At 61.5% G+C, this 18934-nt stretch overlaps 1 protein-coding gene across 1 annotated transcript in view; it reads left to right on the forward strand.

Moving 5' to 3' along the window:
* IGSF3 (immunoglobulin superfamily, member 3) overlaps positions 1–18934 on the forward strand; it is an 82950-nt gene that overhangs the window by 46057 nt on the left and 17959 nt on the right. Inside the window, exons 2-7 of the mRNA XM_012730018.1 lie at positions 2130–2507; positions 4086–4496; positions 9961–10350; positions 11631–11690; positions 13932–14333; positions 16209–16613. Of these exons, the coding sequence (XP_012585472.1) occupies positions 2130–2507; positions 4086–4496; positions 9961–10350; positions 11631–11690; positions 13932–14333; positions 16209–16613 (2046 nt within the window). The remainder of the gene's footprint in view (positions 1–2129; positions 2508–4085; positions 4497–9960; positions 10351–11630; positions 11691–13931; positions 14334–16208; positions 16614–18934) is intronic.

Here is an 18934-nt window from a genome sequence, read left to right on the forward strand (position 1 = left end):
GTGCCTTCAATGAGGGAATTTTCTGCAAGCTGTGCTTCTGCTGGCTGGTATCCCAGGGCCAGAGGCATCTTACAGGGGCAGCTGTAGGCAGGTCACACAACTGGAGCCCCAGCCCTGGCCATTGTGAAAGCCCCCGGGAGGGTCCAGGCATCCTGGGCTGCCAAGTCAGTCCTGCCTTGAGAGCCGGCTGGCCCTGGGCTGTCTGAAGCCTTCTTTGCAGAGGGGTGTGGGGACGGAGTCGTGAGCTCTGTGCTGTAGGAGAGACCTCGGTGTCCGCGTGTAGTTGTTTTTCAAGTGTTCTGCCTTTCAGCACTACAAACATTTGATTCCGATATGACTATGCGTATATTGTTGCAAATCGTCATAAGCAGTATATACTGAATTCGTACACACTGAAAATACCGGCGAGCTGTCTTCTTCACGGCTGGTGACGCGGTCCAGGATGCTATCAGCCAGACAGCGTCAGACCCCACGCCATTTCCATCTTTTGATTTTCCCTTCCTTATTTTTGCGGTCTCTCTGCTTCTGCCGAAGCCAGAGTGGCACTCCAGGGTAGAATTTGAGAGAAAAGGTTCTGCACGAATAAATGTATCAGCCACAGGCTTTTCCTTATAGGGTCTGTTTCAAAGTCCGTCGTCCTGCGGCTTAGATCAGCTCTGCTGTGACCCAGAGCCCACCCCCTGGGCTGGGCCAGCGCTGCATCCACTGGCATCTGAGCCTTTCCCGCTGTTCCCCAGCTGGATCCACTTCAGATAGGCCACTTGGGGCGGCTGCCATTCCCGTGGGCGGGGCAGAGAGGGAGCTGCCGCGGGAGGGGGTGGGCTGCAGCTGCAGGTGGAGGTGGGTGGCCCGGAGCTGGTGGCATTGTGGGGGCCCTGGGGGGAGGGCAGTGGAATAACCATGAGCGATCCTGGCAAGACCCTGTTCTTTGTGGCTATAGCCACAAAGGAACGTTGCAGCCAGCAGCTGCCCTTATGGGGGCTGATTGTGAGCGCGGCCTTACTTCGTCTCCTCAGTAACGCCGAAGGTGTGCTTCAGTGTCCCTGTCATAGAACAGCGAGAAACCGAGGCTCGGCGACTTCCCCAGGGCCACAGCCGACCGGAGACAGCCAGCACTGGCGCTCCAGGTCAGCCCTCCGGCGCCTTCTTAGAAATCAGTTTCTAGATGAAGCGATCAAGGTCCAGAAAGGAGAACAGCTTGTTCGAGAGAGCACAGCCAGTTCCAGTTCCTGAGAAAGCACAACTAGAGGTCACCTGCTCCCCTGACACTGCGTGCCAGCTTTGCCAGGGGTGGGCCAAAGGGCCCCCGCCCCCTGCACAGTCAGCGTTGTGCTGGCTTGAAGCGCCTAGTCTGCAAGGGGGCGTGTGCTCTGTGCATGGGGCAGGCAGGCAGGGGCCCCGGAGGGCCAGGCCGGGCCAGAGGGCAGGGGCTGGTGGGCAACTCACTCAGCCGGGGCCTCGGCGCCTGACGCCCGTGTGGCTGGCGTGCGCCGTCCGTCCCCACCGCCTGAGCGTGGGCATCTGGGCTCGGGCTCCTCTTCAGCCCTCACACTCCTGTTTCCGTGTGCTCAGCTTAAGCCTGCAGCAGCCTGCAGCCGCTCGGCTCAGCTCTCCTTTTATGGAGAGAAGTAAGGAACGCTTTCATGGTCTTCAGGGTGTCCCAGGAGTAGCTGTCTGAAAGGGGGTGCAGCCCCCGGACTCCCCCCCAAGCCCTCTAGCTCCAAAAGTAGCATTGAATTCCAACCAGCTTGCAAGCTGGTTGCTTTATTTGCTTCCCTCTGAATTTGTGCCAAGGATTCAACTTTTCCTGCTCGTTTTATTAAAAACCTTATAACCCGCTTTAATAAATAGTTATAAAACCGCCGCATAAATGATAAACAGGGACTAAATGAAATTCCCAGGTTCTCGTCACAGAACCTCATCCTTGCACGGTCAGATTCTTCCCCTCTAGGTACATTCAGGACAGCGCTTTTCCAGAGCGTTTTAATTACTATTTATAAATCACGGAGCCCTCAGCAAGGGCCAGGCAGCTGCTGCTGCGGTGTCCTGCCCCCCAGACAACAAACCCTCTGCCACTCCCCGTCTGTTCTGCATCTGGCCAGCCGCGAGTGACCCGCGTGTCCCTGCAGGTGCGGTGTCCGCGCAGCGCCAGGTGGCCGTCCAGGAGGGGCCCCTGTACCGCACGGAGGGCTCCCACATCACCATCTGGTGCAACGTGAGCGGCTTCCAGGGCCCCGCCGAGCAGAACTTCCAGTGGTCCATCTACCTGCCGTCCGCCCCGGAGCGCGAGGTGCAGATCGTGAGCACCATGGATTCTGCCTTCCCTTACGCCATCTACACACAGCGCGTGCGTGGAGGCAAGATCTACGTGGAGAGAGTGCAGGGCCACTCGGTGCTGTTGCACGTCACCGACCTGCAGGCCCGCGACGCCGGCGAGTATGAGTGCCACACGCCCAACACCGACGAGCGCTACTTTGGGAGTTACAGCGCCAAGACGAACCTAGTGGGTAAGGAGACCGCCCCCTCCCCCCCGCCCCCGTGGCTGCTCCTGCCGGCCACGGCGTCCCCGGGGCTGCCGGGCAGGGTGCAGACCGTATCTCAGCAGGTGTCCACCGCGGGTGGCCTGCAGGCTGGGGGGCGGTGGGCTGAGGGCTGTGCCTGTGTCCTCGCGTGGCGGGAAGTGGACAGGAGGGGCTCTGGGGTCCTTCACAGGGCACAAGCCACACTCGTGAACGCTGCACCCCAGGGCCCGATCACCGCCCGAGGGCCCCAGCTCCAGTTGCAGCTTTGACTCAAACACACTCACGCAGAACTACCTGCTGGACAAGCTGGAGGTCAGCGGGGGCGCAGGGGAGCCAGGTTTGCATCCTGAAGGCTGAGGCCGAAACCTTGACAAAGCGCTAGGGCAGGTGCTAAGAATTTCAAAGACGCTTAAGGACCCTGTGGGTGGCGAAGGGCGTCGGAACCTGCCAGCGGACGCTGGCCCGCGAGGCCTAACATCAGGGGGAGAGAGCCTGGCGGTGGCGGACAGGTGGCTTCTGCGGGCGCTGACCCCGAGAGCTGGTCCCTGGACAGGACCTTGCTCAGCCCCAGCAGGGGCCCCTGGGCCTCGCCGGCTGGCCACCATAGGAAAGGGAGCCTGCAGGTGCTGGGGGTTTGGGGGGGCGGCCCAGTGCTCCCCAGGGGATGGGGACGCTCAGGAGAGGGGAGGTTTCGATGTGGACACGCAGGCCGCCCGTTTGCTGGTGTGAAGGGCCGGAGCATCACGCTGCGGCGTCTCGCACCCGAGTCCTGTCCCTGCTTCTGTCGCCCACTGAGGCGCGCACAGCTGCCCAGCCTGGTGCTGCCGGCCTTCTGCACGGTGCACGCGGTGGCCCTGCGTGGCCGAACGACCTTTCTCCTTTCCTGCCGAGTGTGCGCCCCACCCGGAGGCCTCGAGGCCCTCTCCAGGCCAGTGCAGCAAGAGCGCACCTCTGGGCCCCCGCTCCGTCCCCACCGTCAGCGGCTGACCCAGGACCCCAGGGGGGGCTCCTTGGCCTGAGTCGCCCTCACGCGGTGACTTCTTCAGCATGGACGCCGGGACGCTTGAGTTACCGGGAAATTAAGCCTGTTTAAAAACGGAGAATGATGTTTCTCTCTACCCAAATCTCCCCCCACCCCCAAAATAGCCTCCCTAGGGCAGTGCATTGCCCACATGGGCCGGAGAGGCGGAAGCGAGTGGGATGTGTCGAAATTAAAACTCCAGGTCCAGGAACTGCTTTCTGTTTGAAGATAGTCAGAAGTGAAGTACAAGTACTTTGAAGCGAAACCCAAAGGGACAAGCTCCTGTTTGACCTGAAACTTAATTCCTTCCTACCTGGTGTTTGCAGGAAGTTTGTTGATTACGTAAAATGAAATCTCACCCCTTTCATCTGAGTGTTACCCAAATACAGGCCAGTGAGGGTGGGTGGCAGAGGTCCAACAAAGCCTTCTGTGTCTGTGCCCTTTGGGGTGCCCCGGGGGGGCTCTCCGGGGTGGGGGGGCAGGTAGGGACTCCCGGGAGATGCCGTGACCGGTCTGTGACGCCAGGGTGCTCTGTGTTGCAGTGATCCCTGACTCCCTGCAGGCCACCGCCGTGCCCCAGACTCTGCACAAGGTGGAGCAGGACCCGCTGGCGCTCACCTGCGAGGTGGCCGCGGACACCGTCCAGCACAGCCACCTGTCTGTGGCCTGGCTCAGGCAGAAGGGCAGCGAGGAGCCGGTGGAGGTCATCTCCCTGAGCCGCGACTTCGTGCTCCGCTCCAGCAGCGAATACGCCCAGCGGCAGAGCCTGGGGGAGGTGCGGCTGGACAAGCTGGGCGCCACCGTCTTCCGCCTCACCCTCTTCCACCTGCAGCCCTCCGACCAGGGCGAGTTCTACTGCGAGGCTGCCGAGTGGATCCAGGACCCGGACGGCTCGTGGTACGCCATGACCCGGAAGCGCTCCGAGGGCACCGTGGTCAGCGTCCAGCCCACCGGTCAGTCTCTTGTCCCCGTTCTTCCCTGGCCGTGAGGGGCCCCGGGAGCGTGGCCAGACCCCGCCGTGACCACTGAATCCAGGGGGACTGGGGTGTTTCGTGAGCACGTGTGTCCGTGTGTCGCTGCCCTGCCCTATCCGTGAGGAGCTGGCCCCCGGGCGTGCGTGGGTTCACGCTGGGCTCTCCGGTGTCCTCCCACTGCCCACAGTGGGGTGTGCACGTGGCAGTGACTCAGTTGTCCCAGCATGAGTGTGGAGTGTGTGATGCATGCAGAGATGGGAGGGCACCCTGTCAGGGTGAGGGCGTGGGGGGGCTCCCCGAAGTGGAATAAGCAAGTTGGAGAGCGGATGGATGGATGGATGGGCGGACGGGCGGACAGACGGTATTATTTTCTATGAGAAGTGTCTGGGGTCTGTATCTAGAAGGTTGGTGATGTCTTCAGAGATCAGAAATGGGCCGTAGGCGCTTAGTGTCCTGTCAGCTGGGCCACATCGGGTTTGTGATGAGTCGTTTCTGCTTCCCGTCGCAGTTTCCCGGAGCTGTCAAGGCCGCGGAGGCAGCACTGGCCTGCTCAGGATGCTGCGGCCCCGGGTCTGCGGACCTGGCCTTGTGGGGGCAGAGAGGGGCCCCAGAGCCTGTTCACAAACATGCTTTCTTTGGCCTTCGTGGAGTTCAAGATTTTTCAAAAAAGATTTATTTATGCACACAAGAGCTGGGGTGCAGGTGGTGAGAGGATTCACCAGAGACAGAGTGGGGAGCAGAAGCATCAGATCCACTGAAATCCAGTGCTGAGGGGAGCAGCGGGGAGACAGGAGGGGTCTGCTGCGCCCTGTGGGCCCCTCCCTGGCCGGGGATCGAGCTTATGCTGCAGTGGCTGTGGTAGCTTCGTAGTGCTGACTTAACACCTTGCCCCACCAGGGAGGGCCACGATGTTCTTCAATTAGAAATTCTCTTTAAAAGCCCGGAGAGGGCCCTCCCTGGTGGCGAACGGCTGAAGCGTAGCCCTCTGGCGCTCCCTGCAGCTGCTACGTGTGGATTTGTTCCCCGGCCAGGCGCGGCAGACCTCTCCTGACCCGCCCGCTGCTCCCCTCAGCAGTGTGCTTCATTCCCTCTGCCTGTTCTGCTCCCCACTCTGCGTCCGGTGATTCCTCTCACCCCCTGCACCTCTGGCCTGTACCCCAGTTCTATATGCATCAATAAATAAATCTTTAAGAAAATTAAAAACGGGAGAGTGGACATAGACCTCGAGTGTCTGATGTTGCTGCGCCCCACTAGCTGGAGTGTTACTTTCTCCCAACCCTGTTTCGTTTGTAGAAGACTTTCAGGTTATGAGATTACCATCTGGTATGAAATTAGGAGCTAGAGGAAGTTCGTAGTGTTTCTGCACTACTGGGATGTCTGTGCGCTGCTCCCTAACCTCAGAGTTCCCTGTCCTGTACTGACAGGAGTTATGTGGGAGTTGTGGCTGAAGGGAGAAAATGAGGAAGTTGCGCAGAAATGTGGACATCAGAGTTCCAGGAACTGAGTTCCAAGAACTATTTCTTGCGTGAAGACCAGTCGGAAGTGAAGCTAGGTGTGTTGAAGCAAAGCCAGAAGGAGGTGCCGAGTTTGGGTTGCCTTATGACGACACCCCTGAGAATTCCAGCTTCCACCCACATGTGAAGGCCTGGAAGGGGGGTTCCCTGGAAGGCCAAGTGGCACGTGAGGGCTCAGCCTCGGTGCTGGCGTCCCCACGAGCTGAATTCCCGCCCGACGACTCTCCGGGTCTGCCCGACCTCCCACCGGGCGCTCTGGGCCCCCGGTGCAGCCCCCTGCAGAGGGGAGCTGCCAGCTGGGTGGCGGGGTGCCAGCTGCCCCCCCCCCCCGCCCCGGTCCTGCTGCTGAGTTGCCCCTGAGGCTCAGTGCATGGCCCTGGCCTGACCTCAGGCTCCATCCCCCGCATCCTGCAGCGGGCTCCGGCTGGGTGGGATCTGCTGGGTGGGATCTTCGCCCACTTTCTGGGCGCTCTCCCACTGCACGTGCCCTCAGCCCTGCAGGCGACCCGGAGACCTGCTTCTCACCTGCGGGCCGTGAGAGCGGCTCGCGGCAGGCGGCCTCTGTAGCACCCACCCACACCTGGCTCGTCCAGCCTCAAGTCTGCGGAAGGAACTTGGTGTCAAACGGATCCTTTCTCTGCCTACATGGGCAAAGCTCAGCTTGGAGAGGTGGGCCCAGTGTTGAGTCCTTGAAATCTGGTTGCGTCGTTTCATCTTTATTTTGATCTCAGCAGTTTGGGGTGAGGCTTGTTGGCTTTGCGGAGTGTGCCCAGGCTAAGCTAGCTGGCGACTGGCCTCCTGCCACTGGTCCCCAGTGTCGCCCTTTTTCTTAGTTCTTTTCAGTGAGCGTCAGCGTGCAGGGCGGGAGAGGTCTGGGCCTGGCGCCGGGGAGCCAGAGACAGTGGCACCTGACCCCCATCTCTGGGAGCTTGTGGGGGGGTGTTAACCGCACGAGTGTGGCGTGCTCTGGACACGGCGGATGCAAAGTGTTCTTGCCCTGACAAGAACACTTTGCCTGGGAGGGACAGATGTTGGGGCAAATCTAGGACGATCCATAGCTTTGGTGAGGTGAGCTCAGTCTTGAAGCTTAAGGGGGAGCAGGAAACATAAAGGCACAATGGCTTGGTGTATGGCCAGCAGGGCGGGGTCAGGTGTGAGGGGAGGGGGCTGAGGCCCGCGTGCTGTGCGGGGTGGGCCTCGGCCTGACTTAGAACCTTGGGGGTCCCAGTGGGGTGCCTGAGAGGCTACCCAGGGGGTGTGCACGTGGGATGCTGGAGGAAGGCGTGGGGGGCATCCTTGCCCCCCTTGATTCAGCCAGATGTTGTCCACGTCAGGCGTGTTGTCTTGTGTGAAGGAAGGAAGTTCCCTCCTCTGCCCCTTCAGGTAAAGGCAGGAGGCGCCACACCCAGATGTGGGTCTCGGAGGCCACCTCGGGTTGGCTGAGCAGCCTGGGCCTGAAGTGGGACAGGGTAGGGAAGAGCTGATAAAGGCGGATGGCCAGAGGCCGTGCGTGGACAGCGGGCAGCGGCCTGGAGGATGAGCCCTGTGGGGGAGTCCAGCTGGCTGAACCCCCCCCCACCCCCCCATGGGCTCCTTGCATAGAGCGGGGGAGGGGAGGGGCCTGGGACTGTGGCTTCCTGGAAGTCCGCTCCCCTGGGCAGCTCTGGCTGGGTTTGCCCATTTTGGTGGCGCCCCTCGGGCACGCAGTCTCCCCTCGTGCACGCAGTCTCTTGCAGGGACTCCGTATGTGGACACTCAGCGTGTGCTCAGTCTCGGAGCCTGGACAGAAGCTGAGCTTGGGCAGGCCAGGGGAAACCCCTGGACACAGCTAGGGAAGGGCCAGCAGAACAGCAGCAGCAGGAGGGGGTCACAGGTGCAGACCCGATGACAGAGACGGGGCGGTCAGGTGGGACCTGTGGGACGCGGGGAGAGCGGACCGGAGGCTGAAACCTACTTGAGCGGAGCCTGGGTCGTGGAGGGGCCACGGGGGACATTTGCTAGGTCAGTGAAGTGTGGGAGAAGGGCCAGAAGCCGCATCTCAGTGAGCGGAGGAGCGAGGGGCTGGGAAAAGCATAAATCAGTTTCTACAGCTTTAATTGACTGGGCCTGACCAAGGGCATATTGCTTTGAGCTTGATGGTTCACTGTAAATCTGTGTCTTCTTCAGCCTGGGAAGAGAAGGCTTCACTTGGCCATGGTGGGTGGCGCCTTCACGGATCAAGAAATAAGGAGAATCTGGCTGCCAAAAGGAGACAGCCCCGGTTGGAACCTGCTTACCCGAGGGGGTGCAGGTGCACCCCTGGAGCCATCTGTGCGGCGGGAGAGCTCGGTTTGCGCTGGTGCTGCGCCAGTGCTTACTGTGGGCGGCCGGCGCCTGGCCTGTGCCAGGGCCCCGCCCCCCTGTGGCGCTCACGCCTGCCTGTGTCCAGCCCTGTGTCTTGGGAGGAGACTGAGGCTGTAGCTGTCGCGTTGGCGATTAGTGTAGGTTGTTGAGAAGTTGGGGCAGACGGGGAAGGAGCTAATCCCTGGGAGAAAATGGGCATTTGGGGTGACACCGGACCAGGTGGGAGAGAGGAGCCAGAGAGCTTGACGGGCGAGCTGCTGCAGAGCCCAGCTTGGGGGAACAGCAGCGTGGACGAAGCCCCGTGGCGGTGGGCAGGAGCCTCACGGGTGTGGGGAAGGTGTGGAAATGCCAGCGCAGGGAGGCGCGGGGGTGCAGCTGGTAAATCTCCCAGAATTCAGAACAGGAGGGAGGGGCCCTCCCTGATGGCGCAACGGGTCAGGACGCAGCACTGCAAGCCGGCTGCAGCCGCCTCAGTGCGAGTTCCATCCCCACCCCAGAGGTGACCACAGGGCGCGGCTGACCTCTCCTGCTGCTCCCTCAGCAGTGGACTTCATCCATCTGCCTGTTCTGCTCCCCGCTCTGTCTCTGGTGAAGCCTCTCACCGCCCCTGCACCTCTGGCCTGTACCCGAGTTCTGTATGCAGAAATAAGTCTTAAAAAACAAGAGCAGGAGGGGGATTCCCCTGCCTTCTCTTTAGAGGAGCTGGAACCAGGAGGAGGAGGGACTTGGGCAGCAGCTCTACCCACAGCTGCAAGCTCAGCAGAGAACAGTTTCCCACGGTCCCTGAGTGATCTGCTGCTGTGTGTCCCTGAGTGATCGGGCCGTGGACCTCACAGCCAGCGCGCCCATCCCCTGGGGACAGGCGCCCTCGCTGACCACGCGCCCCTGGGCCCTCTTCTGCCACCCCTTTGTGCTGGAGTGACCACCCTGCTCTTGGAGGGGCGTTGGGGTTCCTGACATGTCAGAGCCCCCGGCTTGCAGCGGGATGAGGCACTTCCACGCTCCACGGCTAGAACAGCAGGTGGCTCCAGTGAGTGGACCCAGTGCCCGCGCCGTGTGGGCCGGCGCTGTCTCCCCGGGGCTCCGACCCCAGTGACTGCGGGGAAGTGGGTGCAGTCCTTCAGTTCATTCTTCAGTTCACTTATTAGGGTTGGGCCAGTGCCTCGGCCAGCCTGCGATTTTGCCCCACACACCTTAGGGCTAAGTCCTGCAGCGTCGCTGACAGTGCCTGTGAGCCGGCCGCTCGGGCGCAGTTCTGGGCCGTGTATGCCAAGGCTCGGCCTTGGTCCTGGTCGCCTATACAGAGCAGTTCCGGGCCAATCCAGGGTCTGCCGGGCCTTGCCAACAGCAGACCGGCCCTGTGTGTAAGACGGGGACTGGACGGGACACTCAGACTGCCCGGTGCAGTAGCGGCCTTTCTCTCCGAGCGTCGGCAGTTCCCCTGGGGCCTCAGACCCTGGCGCCTTGGGCAGGTAACCAGCATCGGCAGGAAGGGCACAGGATGTGGGTGGCAGTGTGCTGATGTGGTTGGGGTAACCGGCGCCTTCGATGCCGCGAGTGACGCCTGCCGTGGCCTGTCTTCTCAGACAAGGAGTTCACCGTCCGGCTGGAAACGGAGAAGCGGCTGTACACGGTGGGGGAGCCGGCCGAGTTCAGGTGCATCCTGGAGGCTCAGAATGTCCCTGACCGCTACTTTGCCGTCTCCTGGGCCTTCAACAGCTCGCTCATTGCCAGCATGGGGCCCAATGCCGTGCCGGTGCTCAACAGCGAGTTCGCCCACCGGGAGGCCCGGGGCCAGCTGAAAGTGGCCAAAGAGAGCGACGGCGTCTTCGTGCTGAAGATCTACCACCTCCGCCAGGAAGACAGCGGGAAGTACAACTGCCGGGTGACGGAGCGGGAGAAGACCGTCACCGGGGAGTTCCTGGACAAGGAGAGCAAGCGCCCCAAGAACATCCCCATCACCGTCCTCCCCATCAGTAAGTGGAGCACCTGCTGCCTCCTCCCCTCCTCCGCCCCCCGGTCTGGTTCAGTAGCCAGCGTCAGCTGAGAGAGGTGAGAGAGGAGGGGAGCTGCAGTGGAGGGGCGGGGGCAGGACAGGTAGATCTCGGGGTTCACCAGAGCTGGCTCTCCTCCTCTCCTCCTGCTTGCCTGCCCACTCTGAGCAGCACCCCCAGACAGTGGGGGCGCGCCCCCAGGCTGCAGAGGCTGCATGCAATGCCCTCAGCGTGGCAGGAAGCCAGGGGCCCCGGACGCTGCCCACCCCTGGGGGGGATTCAGGAGGAGGGTCCACCCTGCCTCGAGAGCTCCTTGAGAGCTGGTCTTCCACGGAGCCATTTGGAATGCTGAAGTCCGGTCCTAAGGAGGATTCGCCGGCAGGCTTTTAGGGTGGAGAAGTCGGCAAGTCCCGAGTGGGCTCGTCCCCGCTGAGATTGTGCTTCCCAGCGTCAGAGGGCGGGCGCCCTCCTGGGCGCAGGCCGACAGCTGAGCTCATTTCCAGGGCCACTTAGCCGGACCCTGCTCACGCCGCGGGGTCTGGGTGGCGGAGGCCCCCGGGGACCCAGGGAGCGCACTTGTGTGTGCTGTGTTTGAGCATCCTGCGCCCCGGATGTTCATGAACAGCTTGTTTCTCTCCTAGGTCCGTTTTTAGTAGAAAGGACGATGAAAGCTGACAGTGCCCTGATTCGATAAGCAAGATGGTTCTAAACTAACCTTTAACCTCTCTCCACTGCTCCGGCTGCTCTTCCTCTTAGCCTTGTAATCTTGCCCTTTTCATTTTTGTTCCCTCTTGTACTTTCTTTTAAATACAGTCCTCTTCGACCGTGAAGGGAAAAAAAAAAAAAAAACAGTCCAGGCGTCTTGCCACTGTCTCTTCTTATCAACGAGATACTCTCGGTGCCTTTCGTATCATTTTACAAACTACTCACACACACCTAATTACCTTGAGATTCTCTGATTTCTTAGCTGTTCCCCCTGCAGTGCCTAGCATGGCGCTCTGTGTAGGTAGGTGCTTGCTCACTGTTGTAGCGCTGATCCCGCTGCATGGAATGCCCGCTTCTCTCTCCCTCTAGGTCTGTGCTTGCCTTAACCCCGGACGCTTTACTTTTCAACCTGCAACTAACCCCTCATTGTTTTGTAGCGGTCCAGGCAAGGGGCAGCCACACTGGTTACTTCCTGTATTAGTTTGTACTAAGAGATTGCCCCGACCCCTTCCACGAACTTGTTTGATGATCTGTGGCCTGCTGTATTGCTTTTCCAGCAGATAACTGGGTAGTTAAAGTCCCCCCGCCTCACCAGATCCTGCCCCAAGGCCACTTGGGTAAGTCTACCGAGAACAATGATCACATCGTAATGGTGATTATACCGTGGATTTTAATGGCGCTTTCCCTCCCGAGAGTCCAAAGTGCTTCTGCATATATCCTCTGCCTTGGCTCCACCCCTCAAATTCCGGTGGCGGACAGTGTCGAACCCGTCCTGTGAGCGGAGAGGCCAGAGCACCACACAGAAGGGACAGAGCCTTCGGCCCTTAGTGGTTGAGCTTGCACTGGCTTGAGAGATTTGCTTCTAACTCCAAACCCTGCTCCGCGCTTAGCCTGCGCCACGTACGTCACCACGTGCCTGATTACGTACGTCACCACGTGCCTGATTTGGAAGCGTTTGCGAACATGCCCTCAGACAGATGCTCACCGTTCCGCCCCCGTTTTCACTTAACCCAGAGAGTTCTAATAGCTGGCTGCCTTTTCCAGGCCTGGGAACACTCATAAAAGTCTGGACGGGCTCTGTGGCCGGGTCTTCGCCTGGGCTGCCGGGTCGGCTTTTCTCGCCATCCGTGTTCTCACTGTGCGTTTTTTCCAGACTTGCTTGAGCAACAGAGCGCCCAACAACAGCTTCCCCGTAAGCGAGCCAGGCTGGCGCAGGCCCTTTGGGGTGACAGTGAGGGAGGGGTGACGCGTCTCCTGCTAACAGAGACTCGACTTCCTCCCCTTGTTGCTGAAGTTGCCCTTTGAGGCCCCGCGCTGGGCTGATCGCCGTGGGCGGGGTCTTTAAAGAGGAGTTTTGTTCCTGTTGATGGTGATGATGTCCTCAGGACCTCACCTAACACTCCAGTGTCACACAACTCCATTTCGCATGCAAGAAATCAGAGTGTGGGTAGGGTAAGTAGCCACACCCCGATTTAGAGTCAGGAAGTGGCAGACCTGGGCCCTCCCGGGCCGGGCCTCAGCTCCGTGCAGGTAGCTGGCCGGGCTGTGGTAGCCAGGGGTCACCTCGCAGAGCCGGGGCTCCCTTCTGCCCCGTCTTGGCCGGGCCACTTTTTCACTTGAAACGAGCCAGTTCAGAACAGGCGACAGGCGTCCTCACGAACGGGAGGACTGGGCTCCATGCTCGCCTTCACCTGTTTCTGCCTGTGGGAGAAAAGCAGAGGAGAAAACACTGATCCACGTGCAGGGTCGTGGCCTGAGTCTCCCGCACTCACTGGGTGTGCCTCTCCGTCTGGGCTTGGATGAAATCAATCGGCTTACATGTGTTGCTTGTGTGTCATGGGGGCGGTGCCCAGAAAATTGAAAGTAAATTAGCTGTGGCGTTTTGTGCTCCTGAATACTTACGGGCTTTGCGAACGCACAGATAATTATACAAATCATATATAATCATCATTAAGGTAGATCGGGGTACTCCGTGATGTTTATCAAGACAAAGGCTTATTGAGACTAGTAAAACGCATGCTGTGGAGCCCACTTCTGGGAAGGCTGCTGTGGAGTTAGCTGATTTCTAGACATTGTCCCGCCTACCCGCTGATCTCTAAGAAGAGTGTGCTTGTGGGTGACACCCCCAGGCTTGCAGAAGGCCGCTGGCAGGTGTGAGGAATTCAGCGCAGTCCGTTCACAGGGCTCATGAGTTAGCAAAGCCTAGGCCGGGACGGGGGGCAGTGGAGGCCTCACCCCAAGTTCCGAAGGGCAGTAGGGGAGGGCGGAGGCGGACGTGCGCTGGCCGGCGGCGGCTGTGGTTTATTCTCTCTGTTCACCCACGCCCGCGCCGTGCCACTGGCCCCTCATCGTCCACAGTCACGCACGGCATCTTCCAGCACCCCGGTCATCTTCCCTGACCTGGTAGCTGCGGAAGGGCTCAACGGACATGGCCACCTTCAGCTGTTACTTGGCCACAGCAGCACCGAGCTGTGGCAAAATGCAGGCCACACAGTTTTCAGTGTGGTCAACCTGCTAAAAATCTTTGCACCCCAGCTCACCCCAGGCTGTTCCGTAAGAGTTACTTCCTGCCCTAAGCAGGTGCCGCTGCGCTGCGTCTCTGAGGTTCTCATTCCGTGCCAGGCCTTAGACCCTCACTGCCTCACCCCTGCTCATGGTTCCCAGAGCCCCCCAAGCACTAGTTGTCAGAGCTAAAATCGCGGGGAGCAGCTCCCCGAGCCAGCCGGGCTTCGCAGCCGGTGAGCGACCCTCCGAGGTCCACAGCACCCCAACGGTGACATGTGCGCCTCCTCCTCTCTCGCCCGCGGGGAGGCCGGGAGGCCCAGATGCCCAGCGTGGCGCCCTCTCCCTCTCCCCAGAGAGCAGCCTGTCCGTGGAGGTGGCCAGCAATGCCAGCGTCGTCCTGGAGGGCGAGAACCTGCACTTCTCCTGCAGCGTCCGCACGGCGGGCCGGCCGCAGGGCCGCTTCTCCGTCATCTGGCAGCTGCTGGACAGGCAGAACCGCCGCAGCAACATCATGTGGCTGGACCGGGACGGCACGGTGCAGGCAGGCGCGGCCTACTGGGAGCGCAGCAGCTTCGGGGGCGTGCAGATGGAGCAGGTGCGGCCCAGCTCCTTCAGCCTGGGCCTCTTCAACAGCAGGAAGGAGGACGAGGGCCAGTACGAGTGCCACGTGGCCGAGTGGGTGCGCGCCGTGGACGGCGAGTGGCAGATTGTGGGGGAGCGCCGGGCCAGCACCCCCGTCTCCATCACGGCTCTCGGTGAGTGAGCGTCTGGCGTCGCCCGGTGGGGCCTCCGCGGAGACCTGTCCACGTCGGGAACCTCGCCGTGACTTCTCTTGGTCATCGGTGTGGGGCAGGACAGAGGGTGTGGACGGGGTGGCCCGGCATGCACCGGGCCCCCGGGGACGGGCCCCGGTGGGGGCTGTTTGGCATCCCTGTGACAGTCACCGAGTAGTCGCTGTGTCCTGACCGGGGGAGCAAGGCAGGAGAGGGGGTCCAGGCAGAGAGCACGGCCCCGCCCGACACGCCCCTGAAAGAGCAGGAGCAGAAGCTGTCCCTCCTGCCGAGGGGCTCAGTCCCCCAAAACGTTCAGAGCGGGGTAGTGATCACCTTTCGACTTCATCATTAACCACGCGCCTGCTGAGGGAAAATACCTGACGCTTGACTGTCCATCCGAGTCCTTACGTGGCCACCCGGTGGGCTCTTCTCCTACCAGGACACCGGCAGGTTAACAGATTCGCCCAGGGCTCCAGCTTTTCAATGACAAACCTGCACTCTGAACCCAGGGAACCAGCAGGCGGTCTTAATTTTATTTCCGAGTCTGTGTTTTTATCTACTGCTCTGTAAGGCCATTTCCTTATTACCGTGAAATTAAATGATACCTTGAGATTTGCTAAGAACAGAGTACTAGATTGGCTGCTCACGGGGTCGTTAAAAAGGCTTTTATCAACTTTTAGCTCCCTAATATAATCAGTATATTGGATTTTAAAAGGCCAGTCTGCTACTTTGCTGGGGAGGTAGCTTGTCATGTCAGGTCCCCCTGTGGGTCAGGAGACCGTGCTGGTCCTCAGCCAGCCTGGGGGTGCTCTTGGACATCCCCAGGCAAGATGGCGCCACTCCAGTGGCTGAGCCCTCAAGGCCTCCATCGCCCCCTCGCCTCAGAGATGGGAAGTACACTCCAAAGAGTTTAGTCCCAAAGTTGGACCAGCCTGCTTTAAGCAGCGACCACCGATTTAGATCGGTTTCCTGCCTCTAGAAGCTCCGTCCAGTTGAGTTTCCTGACGAGCCCGACCCCTGTACCTGTGCTCTGTGGCGGTAGAGCCGTGCAGAGAGTCCTGGTGGACGGTGCTTGTCCTACCTCACCCTGCACGGTCAGCAGGGTGGAGGAGTGGCTCGAGGTGGTCAGAGCTGTTCCTCTAGAAGCACTCGGATGGTTCAGGTTCGCCCCGAAGGTCTGCGTGCTCACCGTATGTCTGGTCACCCCACCCACCTGTTCTCACCCTGGGGGGCCTCCGCCTAAAGCCCAAGGGGGTGGAAGAGCAAGAAGTCTCCTGCAGAAAGATGGCCTTTCAGTCGTAAAGTACATGCACGCGTCGTCACACTGGTGCAGAGGGGTACGGGCCCCACCTGATGGCGGCAGGTGCCCGGGTGAGATGCAGGCAGGTGTGCCCCTCGGCCGCACTGGGCCATCACGACCACGCAGCGAGGGAGACCTGGGTCCTCTGTGCACCGTGACCCGTCAGGTGCCTCCCCAGGCAGAGAAGCTCAGAGAAGCTGTCTCCCTCCCTTTGCTGGGCCAGGGCACCCGGTGCAAGGCCAGACCCCAGGTGCTGTGCTCCCACCCTCGTGGGGTGCCGAGACTGAGGACGGGCCCAGCCGCCGGGTCTCGCTGCAGAGAGGGTCCCGTGAGCTCTGACCTGCATGCGGGCCCCGCTCCAGGACGGTGGCGGTCTGGGTCCAAGGCCTGTGTGTGGTCGGGTCGGAGCCTCGACAGATGAAGGAGAGCAGTTTGGGCTGGGCGGCGACAGACAGAGCCGCCAGGCTGCCCACTCGCTCCCAGCAGAACCCCTCACCTGCCTGCCCCGAGGACCCCGGGGTCCGCTCCGGCTGAGTCTCTCCTCTCCCTCCCTCCAGAAACGGGCTTTGCGGTCACGGCCATCTCCCGGACGCCGGGGGTGACCTACAGCGACTCCTTCGACCTGCAGTGCATCCTCAAGCCTCACTACCCATCCCGGGTCCCCGTGTCCGTGACGTGGCGCTTCCAGCCGGTGGGCACCACCGAGTTCCACGACCTGGTGACGTTCACCCGGGACGGAGGGGTCCAGTGGGGGGACAAGTCCTCCAGCTTCCGAACACGGACGGCCATCGAGAAGGCGGAGTCCAGCAACAACGTCCGCCTGAGCATCAGCCGAGCCAGCGACACGGAGGCGGGCAAGTACCAGTGCCTGGCCGGGCTGTGGCGCAGGAACTACGACAGCAGCTGGGAGCGGCTGGCCGAGCGCACCTCCAACCTGCTGGAGATCAGGGTGCTGCAGCCAGGTGAGGGCCAGGGCGGCGCTGCAGCAGGGGGAGGGCCGGGGCAGGTGCTGCAGGTGGGGGGCCGCCGGGGCACTGCCTGCAGGTGAGGGCCGGGGCAGGTGCTGCAGGCCGGGGAGGGCCTGGGCAGGTGCTGCAGGCCGGGGAGGGCCGGGGCAGGTGCTGCGGGCGGGGGAGGGCTGGGGCAGGTGCTGGGAGGGCCGGGGCAGGTTAATAGTTGCAGAAATTTCAGTCCCTGGGAATTGCAAAGGATCCTGTCCCCTTTGTTAATGGCAGTTAGCACGGAGGCGCTACGTCCAGCTCACTTGTCCTCTCCGGGCACGCGTTTGTGGCTTTACCCGTTGAGGGCGGGCAGGACGCGTCCTCCGAAGGTGGCACATGTGTCTGCTAAGAACCGGGCGCCTCCTCCCAGCCCAGCCCCTGTGGTCTCCGGAGCCAGCGTGCTTGGAGGGCGTGGACCCCTCACGCCCCGTGGTGTGCCTCCTCCGGCGCAGGCCAGTCTGGATTACTGGGCTCTTAGCTGTCACGTCGCATCTCTCTGGATCTAGAACAGCTCTAGATCGTGTGTGTGAGATACTAACACTTGTGAGGGGTCCAGGCCAACTCCTGCTTCTTCCTCGGCCTCATCTCCACTGACTGTGGCAACAGCGATGTGAATGAGTGATGTGAACCGTCACCCCCCGCCCCCCCACTCCCTTCTCCCCCGGAAGACAGCGGCCCCTCGTGCTCTGCACTGCTTTGATGCCCGTCCGCAGCCCCGGCAAGGCGAGGCGTCTGGCCCAGGCCATGGGGCTCTAAGTGGTGAAGTTAGGATCCGAGCCCTCGCTGCTTCCTGACCCTGTCCCTGTGGCCTGATTTTTGGGGTCCCCTCTCCTGCGGCCGAGTCTCTCGCGAGGTGGTAAGGCTCTGGTTGGGGAGCCTTCGGGGGGTCTGCTTTTTCTTTTGCCAGATGCTCTCCTCCCCCCCCACCCCGGGGGCGGCTCAGGACAAGCCTCTGTTACAGACTCTCCGCATGTCCCTGTCACCCGGAGCTGGTGCGGAGAAGGACAGGCCCGGCGCCCTGACCAGGAGGGCGTGGGGCCCCCGGCACCCGGCGTGGGGCCCCCGGCACCCGGCGTGGGGTTGGGCAGGCCACACCTCTGCGGCAGCTGTCATGTGCTGACCGCCCACCCTGCAGGGCCGGCTTGAACACCTGGCAAGAGCATTTCTCTGTCTGCCCTCGGCCGTGGCCAACGCCCAGCCCATCTGCTGAGCCCCCGAGATATCTCCGTCTTCTCGGCAGTGGGGTGATGGTGACGTCTGGGTGTCACCTTCACCCCTTCGAGCCATCACGTTCTGGCACGGGCGAGCTGTCGGGCTGACGGCACATCTCCTTGGCCAATTAGTGGAACCCTGCATGACAAGAGGCTTGAGGAAGTCGCAGTGTGCCTACGTGGGCTCCAGGTTAATGGGGGGTTAAGCGTTTTCCGTGAACCCTTGCTGTGGAGAATGCCGGCACCTCTCACCCGCGTAGGAGGGCCGGGCGGGCCTAAGGGCCCCTCATGCTGACTCCGCGGGCCCTCGAGGGCAGGTTCTGAGCAGCGGGCCCGTCACTGTGGGACCCCGGGACCTTGCCTGACTTTGCCTTTTTGAGTGAATCCCCCGTATTTGCTGGTTTCTAAAGCGCCGCAGACTCTGAGACGGCGGCAGTGCCCACGGGAGAGCGGGGAATGGTTCTGCGCGGGTTCTGGCTCTGTAGATTCCAGTCCGTCCCCGGTGTCGCTAAGGGGAAAGCAGGCAGCGTTTTGGAGCAGCTGCTGGATGCCAGGCTTCGCGCTCACATTTTCTTTTAAGTCATCGAACAATGAGCGCTGATGTTTGCATCCCCATTCTGGTTTCCCCACGAGGAAACCGGGGCTCCAGCATTCAGGAGCCTGGCTGGGGCGGGTCAGCTGATGAGTGGCAAGCTGAGGCTGCAGCTTCCAGACAGCCCGTCTCCCGAGGAGCCATGTACCCCCACTTGGGTGGGAACGTAGCCTCAGGAGCCCGGTGGGCCGCGGCACCTCTCCGGCCTGGCTGAGCGGGGGTGGTGCGCGCACCAGTCAGTGGTGGGGTCCCGCTGGGGGAGGCCGTGCTCAGAGGGCCCCGGGGCCGCACCCTCGTGCCCCCTGGGGGAGGCCCGTGCTCAGAGGGCCCCGGGGCCGCACTCTCGTGCCCGCTGGGGGCCGCCAGAGCAAAGTAGGCGCCTGTGGCCGCAGGACTCCCGGAGGCCAGCGGCCAGTGGAGACGCAGCCCTCTAAGTGCTCTCTCTCCCTCATTAAATATTTACACATTTAGCACTTACT

This window comes from Condylura cristata, unplaced genomic scaffold (genome assembly GCF_000260355.1).
Source record: "Condylura cristata isolate star-nosed mole 26May11 unplaced genomic scaffold, ConCri1.0 scaffold00026, whole genome shotgun sequence".
Classification (NCBI taxonomy): Eukaryota; Metazoa; Chordata; class Mammalia; order Eulipotyphla; family Talpidae; genus Condylura; species Condylura cristata.